The sequence below is a fragment of the Lottia gigantea genome (genome assembly GCF_000327385.1).
Source record: "Lottia gigantea unplaced genomic scaffold LOTGIsca_139, whole genome shotgun sequence".
Classification (NCBI taxonomy): domain Eukaryota; kingdom Metazoa; phylum Mollusca; class Gastropoda; family Lottiidae; genus Lottia; species Lottia gigantea.
The window spans coordinates 31,452-37,918 of record NW_008707601.1 but is presented as its reverse complement, the minus strand read 5'-3'; the positions used below and the strand labels follow the sequence as shown (position 1 = coordinate 37,918).

At 33.4% G+C, this 6,467-nt stretch overlaps 1 protein-coding gene across 1 annotated transcript in view; it reads right to left on the bottom strand.

Annotated features, from left to right (window-relative positions):
- Positions 1–63: 63 nt before the first annotated feature.
- Positions 64–6,467, bottom strand: part of LOTGIDRAFT_172652 (hypothetical protein) — a gene marked incomplete at both ends in the record, with an annotated part of 14,787 nt that continues 8,383 nt past the window's right edge. Inside the window, 8 exons of the mRNA XM_009049554.1 lie at positions 64–297; positions 1,477–1,513; positions 2,586–2,682; positions 3,168–3,334; positions 3,541–3,802; positions 4,905–5,080; positions 5,599–5,821; positions 6,174–6,278. Coding sequence (XP_009047802.1) covers positions 64–297; positions 1,477–1,513; positions 2,586–2,682; positions 3,168–3,334; positions 3,541–3,802; positions 4,905–5,080; positions 5,599–5,821; positions 6,174–6,278 — 1,301 coding nt within the window. The remainder of the gene's footprint in view (positions 298–1,476; positions 1,514–2,585; positions 2,683–3,167; positions 3,335–3,540; positions 3,803–4,904; positions 5,081–5,598; positions 5,822–6,173; positions 6,279–6,467) is intronic.

Genomic DNA, 6,467 nt, shown 5'->3' with positions numbered 1-6,467 from the left:
ATTAATCTTGTTAAGATGAACTGAACATTTTGGTTTTTCGATATTGATGGTTATCTTACAATTTCAAATATATACCTTTGATGTAGCTTCATCCTCGATTATCAAAAAATGTATTATAAACCCTTTATTTTGTTGACTTTTATGAACATCAACTGAGGAGTAGTAACATTGATGATAAAGAAAATATAGTTTTACATATTCAAAGTCTGTTGCTCGTAAAAACTTATAACTCATTGTTTCATCTTCTTTTTGTGGTTCTAGTTTTCTAATAATATTCATTGATGGTGGAGTTTCTGTCTCCAATATATAATACAAAAAATAATTTCAATTAGAGCTTTACCTTTATTTAATTTAATCTAATAAAGTTCTGTTCTATAATTATTGAGGCGTTATTTTTTAATGTTGTATTATTAGTTGGTTTATATTGTGGTAATTTAAACTAATAAAGTTCTGTATTATAATTATTGAGGTGTTATGTTAATGTTGTGTTATTTTAATGTTGTATCATTAGTTGGTTTATACTATGGTAATTTAAACTAATAAAGTTCTGTTCTATAATTATTGAGGTGTTAAGTTGATGTTGTATTATTTTAATGTTGTATCATTAGTTGGTTTATATTATGGTAATTTAAACTAATAAAGTTCTGTTCTATAATTATTGAGGTGTTATATTGATGTTGTGTTATTTTAATGTTGTATCATTAGTTGGTTTATATTATGGTAATTTAAACTAATAAAGTTCTGTTCTATAATTATTGAGGTGTTAAGTTGATGTTGTGTTATTTTAATGTTGTATTATTAGTTGGTTTATATTATGGTAATTTAAACTAATAAAGTTCTGTTCTATAATTATTGACGTGTTATGTTGATGTTGTGTTATTTTAATGTTGTATCATTAGTTGGTTTATATTATGGTAATTTAAACTAATAAAGTTCTGTTCTATAATTATTGAGGTGTTATGTTGATGTTGTGTTATTTTAATGTTATATTATTAGTTGGTTTATATTATGGTAATTTAAACTAATAAAGTTCTGTACTATAATAATTTAGAAGTAATACTGCTGATAATGTAAACTAATAAATCTCGATTCCGACAGCCTTGTCAGTGACGCAGGTCACAGGGCCCTAGTCCCTTGGTTCCCAACATGGGGTACGGTATACGCCACAGGAGGTACCTAGGATAGACCCTGTAGACGATCTCAGTAGTAGGACTCTATATATAGCATATGAAATGGAGTTTTACGTAATCCTTTTCAGGTAATCTAACAGGGAGGACGTATATCTAAGAAAAGAAATGTGTGCACATCCGAATAAATCGATTATGACAGTAAGATGGAATGAACAACAAATGTGCATGCAGAAGGTTTAATAGAATTAATGAAATAATCGGTTCAACAGTTCCAAGTCTTCTACCCAAACATTAACCACTCCCCCATTTCTCTCCAAGGCTCCAAATCCAATGCCGGAATACTCACGTTGTCAGAACACTCTACTAAGATATTAGTACTGTTACTGTAATTAAAAACATACAATTTTTTAAGTGTTTAATTAACCCTAACCTCAAATGATCCGAACTTATTGTTAAGTGCAGACTCGAGAACGAAAACTACTTTTCAAGCTTTACTTAGTTACTTAGAACCATATTTGGCACGAGACTATTCCCACTCTTTTATCTCATTTACATAGCCTTATTTCGAAGTGCGCGATCCCAGAAGCCTTTGTGTCCAATTATTGTGAATTTGACGAAGATGACTTTTTTATTGATTTGAAGAAATTTTGTTATCTGTTTGAATATTAGGCCTAATATGTTTGAAGAGAGTCGATAAGCACCATTAATTATAAGAAAAACTTAACTATGTTATCTAAGCTATAAGGATGCATCTGGTTTCTGTCTCTAGAATTATTGCAATTTCATTAGATTCATAGAGATATTTTGTGTTTAGCAGGTTAACTATATGATTTACTACAAGTATCAGTTTTGCTAAACATTTATTATCAAAGGGAAGTAACCAAAATTATTATCTATTATTGCTATATAATCATATAAGATATATAGAAGCAGGAAGGTAAACATTAAGAACACAAGAATACTACGTTTCGTAACACATACAGGTAACGTTATCAAGTAAAATCATTTTTGAACTCTGCAGTTTAAGTTTCTAAATATCATACGTTGAAAATGTTTGAAGTTATTTGATATTTATATTAAACTTTTAAACCTTACCAGTGATCTCTATTTTCTGGTTTACTTGATCGACTCTATTAGCGACTACACTAGGGGTTGAAAGCCTCGGATTGGCACAAGCATCTGGATGTTTCTTAGCTTGAGGATTATTTTAACCCACGACACCTAATCGCCTAGCATAGGACGGCGCATCCATAGGAAAATTCAACTCGCTACCGACAGAGATGCAGGTCGAAATAGGTGAAAAGTGATTAGTTGTCTGATGATCACACAGCGTGAAACTCACAACAAGTATTTGGTTATGTTTGATATTTCTAAATAGATGAATTAGAATACGATATCAACAGTAATATATTTTGTAATTGTTTTAAATGAATAAACTAAATTCAAATGACTTACTTTTCGTGAAGAAACGCGAAGGTGGGAATTCTCTCAATTTTGGCGGTGTCACAAATAACTCGAGAGAATGTCAGATTACGGATTGCATTCATCTGCCCTAAAAGATGTATGAAGAAATTAATTGTAATATATTTCGCTTATCAAGACTAGTCTCCAAATGCTTTTTATAGACGAACAGGATGCATTATTTGGATGGAAAAAAAATGCAGATTTGTCTATATACTCTATGTGATAAAATATACAAAGTCACAATTTAAAACTGTATCCAACGGACGCCTCAGAACTTGAATAATGATTGTCATTTTAATCCCGAATACGGAACCGACATTTTATTTGTGTTGGAAAAGATCAAAATTGAATACAGATAACTTATGACGAGAATACTAAAGTACGATATTTCCAATTCAACATTTTTACCCCGATGATATTTGACATTGTAACACCTCGCTAAACACGTAAAAAATAAAATAGGTGAATTTCTTATCAGTCTCTGGGTAGTCACTTAACTACCAGCAGGAAGCAAATCTTACAGAATTTAATCGTTTTTCAGAAATTTACAATAGAATAATAAAAAGGTCATACCTTGAGAGAATCCAGAAGATTGTGCGTTTTCAAACCAGAATCGGTCTCCGAATTTCAGGTTATTGAATTGTTGACCAATGATACAAGCAAATGTTGGTCCAACAATACCATCGGTTACTGGATCTTCTGAAAGTCCGCCGATATACAGATCAACATCGTCAACATGCCTGTAATATTAAATACAGCAATTAACATTGCGTTTTACATCCCATTTTAATGTTATCTCCTCGTTGGTTTTCGACATGTACACTTTTTTCACTATTCACGACTAAACCCTATTCACTTAAATAAACTTCAAATTTAGTTTAATTAAACAATTTTATCTGGGTTTTATTTTGTCGAGGATAAGGCCCCTGATTTGATAGTTACTTACGAGTAAACCATTTGCAATCTATTAAACTGAGCTGATCCGTTATCAAACGAGTTAAGTCTAGGAAGTCCACAAGCTTCACGGAATGTGTTATACGATGGTAGCCCGAAGTCTCGACCTCTTTGTATGTTAATTGCTGCAAGAGTGTTCCCAGCAAATGCGTCGGTATTAAACAAATCAACTTGAAAAGCTTTATTAAATTCTAGATCTACTTCTTGACTAGAATCTATGAGCATTCCCTTCATCGTATGATCGTAACCGGTTCCTAGAAAAAATAATTCATAACATATTGTCGTACATACCACAAAACTGTGTACATTTGAAATTACTATATGACAAATTTATTCAAAGAGGTAGAATTCGTAAAGGCCAATGTTCTCCATTTTCAGGGTTGATTTGAGTCTAGAATAATATACAGTCTTGAGAAGTACTAGAACTACAAAAAATCGCATACGCTAATCAAATTTATCTTAAGCTAGAAGCGTCACTTTCTATTTCTGTATACTTCTTTTCTCTGTATGGCAGAGTCTCAAAAAAGTCAAGTCGCCTTTTCAACTTTCAAACGCGGAAAGTTCTGGACACACATTAATGTGAATGCTCAAATTTCAACGGCGGACAGTTTACACCATTACTGATTAGTTTAGCTAAAACAAACTCCAGTTTCTAAGATTAAGGTACGATTGGTCAAACTGATGGTGAATTTGAGCAAATATAGACCGAAACATCTGTCTCTATTATAGCCTCTGATAGTTATTTGGACATATGTCGCTTGACCTACTCCTTATATCTTCCAGAGCCAGGTATCTAGGCAGATGTTTCGAACTAGGGTTAATCATTACAGTGAATTGAATTGGCTCAATGACAAAGACTAACTCTTAACGGGAAGTCTAACCTGGGATTCTGGTTTCAAACGTTTTCAGAGGTGAATCGGTTTGTATGACCATGACGTTCTATCACAGCCAATCAATTCGCTGATGGCCTTGGGAACATTGCAGATAGAAATATTCTATAATTTGAAGCCCCCATCCCCCAGGCTAAATCCCCCAGGCTAAATCCCCCCTACATGCGATATTGAAGTACAGCACTGGTTATTCTCTTTATTGTATTATCCGATATGTATACAGCTTATTCTAATGCTATATTTCAGTCTAACGTCAGTGACTCGTAACAGTTCCATTAGGAGTGATGATCGACAACACGATGCAGTCAAATTTTCAAAATTATAAGACGAGCTTTCTGTATTGAGCTTGCTACTGAAACTAATGCTAAAATAAAGGGATTAGATATAAATCGCAAGGTTCAGAATGAAGATGATATTCATCAAAGGCCAGAGAAAATAATATCCTAAACCTCTAGAGAAAACTTACCATTTGCAATTTGAATATAATATGGCCTCTGAAACATGACACCGAGGGGAAGTCGACTATTACCATTTGTCCACTTATTAGGTACGGAAGAATGACCATATCTAAACGCTGCTGCACTAAAACTACTGAAGATACCAGGTGATATATTGGGATTGTAGGAATACGGTTCTGTTAGTCTAAAAAATATATAAGTCCAATATAATAAATTCACACAATTATTCTTCGGGATCGTCGCATCTGATTTCTTAAACAGGATGCAATCACGTTCAAGTAAAATTATTAATTCAATAAGAGACCGGTCTAAAAAAATGAATCAGGACCTAGTGGAAGGGGCGTGATCTAAATATTTTGCGAGAAATAGTATAATCTGGTATGAGGATATTCAAAATCAAAGCGTGTTTTGATAACCATGTCGAAAAGAGGAGGTAGCACAACCGAAAATAGAGCCATGCGACAGCCCTCTTTCAGCCGTTATCCCACAATTCGTTATGGTTAACAAGAAACAGGTGATACATGACTGTCTCATACCGTTATAAAGAACTTGAAAAATAAATGGCTAGATTAAAACGGGGACAAAATATAACAGAACAACAGAATCTACTGTGTAATCTATTTTTACAAGGTTGGGTATTGAGAGAATTGGACCCGAAATGATGGTTTATTTTGCGATGGAAGAGATCTAACAAATACTGACCCATATTGACTCATAGCAGCTGGTCCTATCAATAATGGTAGATATTCATGATAAGTTATCTTTTGTATTATAGCGACAATGATTCTTCTTGTTTCTTGAAATAGAATTTCATCATCCAATGAAGGGTTCATTGTGGATAGTTGTTGTGCAATTAGGTTGTGATAACGCATAAACACTATGTGAAGAGCGGTCAAACCAGATACTTCATTGACTCGTTTATCACCTGCAAAAAATGAGATAGTGGTAATAGGCTAATCAGTTTTTATTCGACAATGTTTTTCGTGTATTTTTTGATTGGATTCTACCTCGGTAATAAATAAAACAAATTATTTTGTCAATTACATTACCCCCCTTCCTCTTATAAATCTTTACTTTTACTCCTCTCCCATCTATAAAACCTTAAAGGCCTTAAGCGAAAGCACTTTTTAACTGTTTGCTGATTTTGTCACTAGTTACTTCCCTTATACAAATCTTCTCTATAGAGGTTTTTAGTAGTGTATAGAGTTTTAAGCGAAACGAAAAACTTGTATTCGGGGCTGCGAGGGGTTATTTGATTTCTTCCTTGATCTACTTACCAGCATCAAAACAGAAATCATTGTCTGTAAACAGGATACAATTTGATTTATCATCAGGATTACTTCTAGCAGGTAAGAGTGCGTGTGCGCTAATCGTCAACTTCCCTGCAACATTCGATGGAAAGTTTATAAAATAGGTTTCTAAAAAGTTGTGTAATGGTTTTGGTGGAAGGAGCCGATTTTAAATTTCCCACAACAGGTTTCCTTATTATTTTGCAAGTAGGCTTACTCAGTGATTCAATCGTCAACCTCGTTGACCTGTCACGTGACGCCATTCCCACTCCTGTTATCGGA